The sequence below is a fragment of the Egretta garzetta genome, unplaced genomic scaffold (genome assembly GCF_000687185.1).
Source record: "Egretta garzetta isolate BGI_Z169 unplaced genomic scaffold, ASM68718v1 scaffold1080, whole genome shotgun sequence".
Lineage (NCBI taxonomy): Eukaryota > Metazoa > Chordata > Aves > Pelecaniformes > Ardeidae > Egretta > Egretta garzetta.
The window spans coordinates 8279-9743 of NW_009258399.1; the positions used below are offsets into that span (position 1 = coordinate 8279).

The following is a 1465-nucleotide window of genomic DNA, read 5'->3' on the forward strand; positions in this document are numbered from 1 at the left end:
GGGGCTGGAAGGGGCTGCCCAGGGAAGGGGTCGAGTCCCCAGCCCTGGGGGGATTTAACAGCCGGGCAGAGGCGGGGCTGAGGGCCGGGGTTTGGGGGTGGGATGGCAGGGGTAGGGGAACGGTTGGGCTGGGGGAGCTGAACGGGCTTTTCCAACCCAAACCATTCCATGATTCTGTGCAATACAAGATGGAGCCCGGGCATTTACTCACCTTTCATGGTGTCCAGAACGAAACAGGATTCATCTTGGAAGTTCTGTATCATCTGAAAGAAGCCACAAAAGCCAGCTTGGTCTGAGGCCGTACTGAAACGCAGCAGAAGCGCCTCACAGCCCTGCAGCGAAGGCCTCGTCCCCTGCCGCCCAGCCATGGGCGTGGGTTTAGAGCACCGAAAGTGCTAGAAGCTGCTTGGGCAGGAGCTTAGAGCTCCGAGAGGAACAGAAGGCACCAGCCATGAATATTTATTCCTTCCTCCAGCTCTCCACAGCTGAAGGTCCGAACCAGCAAGCCGAGAGAGAAACCATCAGATTCCAGGACGCCCGGCTGAAAGCAAAGTCGTCCCACAGCAATTCCCCTCCCTGTTTTTATAGCCAAGCCAGAGGAAACCCCAGCGGGAAGGAGGGTGCGCAGGCAGCCTGGACCGACTCGGGGAGAGCGGCGCACGCCTGATCGGCTCCAGGGGTTTAGTGAGGCGCCCCCCGCCGCAGAGCAGAGCCCCGATATCCTGGGCTCTCCAGGCTCCCATGATTAACGCCCACCCTTTTAGGAAACCGGAGGCGACGGAGCAGGGCCCTTCCTGAAGACCCGAACCCGCGCAACCTCCGGCGCGGAGCGGGGAGCGCCATCGGACACCGACCCAGCGGCAGGGAGCCGGTGTTACCTCGTCGCTGATCAGCACGTGTATCCCCGTCGGGCCTTGCTTGTAAATCTGGCTGATCTGCTGGGAAGAGATGCTGAAGAGCTGGGCCAGCTTCTCCGTCAGCTCCACCGCCGTCAGTTCCTCCAGGTAGATGGCGTGGTACACTGCGAGGAGAAGAGCCGCGATAGCCCGACGCCAAGCGCAGCGCCCGTGTCTACGCCGCGGACGCGGAGCCGCCTCCGCTAACGCCGCGCACGCTCACCCAGGGAGCGGGTGGCTTAGAGGAGCACGGCAAAGAGGAACAGCACCCGGGAACGTCGCAGCCCCGTGGGGTGCACTGCCCATCTATGGAGCGTGGCTTTCCAGCAGGTTAAACGCCCGCTCTGCCGCGCCCGACTCGCGCGGCTTTCGTCCTTCCAAGCCCCCAGCTGCTAAATCCACGCGGAGCGTGGCTCCGGGCTCTGCTCTGGCGTGCCCTGCGCTCCGCAGGCACCAGCTCCGCAGCTCGCTCGGCTGCCCTCGACGTCCTGCAACGCTCGCGCTGCATTTACGCAGTCCTTGCCCCCCCCCCCCCCCACAACTCTCTCCTCAACCCCACCACACGCGGG

The 1465-nt window shown here is 63.6% G+C and overlaps 1 protein-coding gene across 1 annotated transcript in view; it reads right to left on the reverse strand.

Annotated features, from left to right (window-relative positions):
- Positions 1 to 203: 203 nt before the first annotated feature.
- Positions 204 to 1465, reverse strand: part of LOC104129736 (transcription factor CP2) — a 36839-nt gene continuing 35577 nt past the window's right edge. The window contains 2 exon segments of the mRNA XM_035898275.1: positions 204 to 263; positions 879 to 1021. Coding sequence (XP_035754168.1) covers positions 204 to 263; positions 879 to 1021 — 203 coding nt within the window.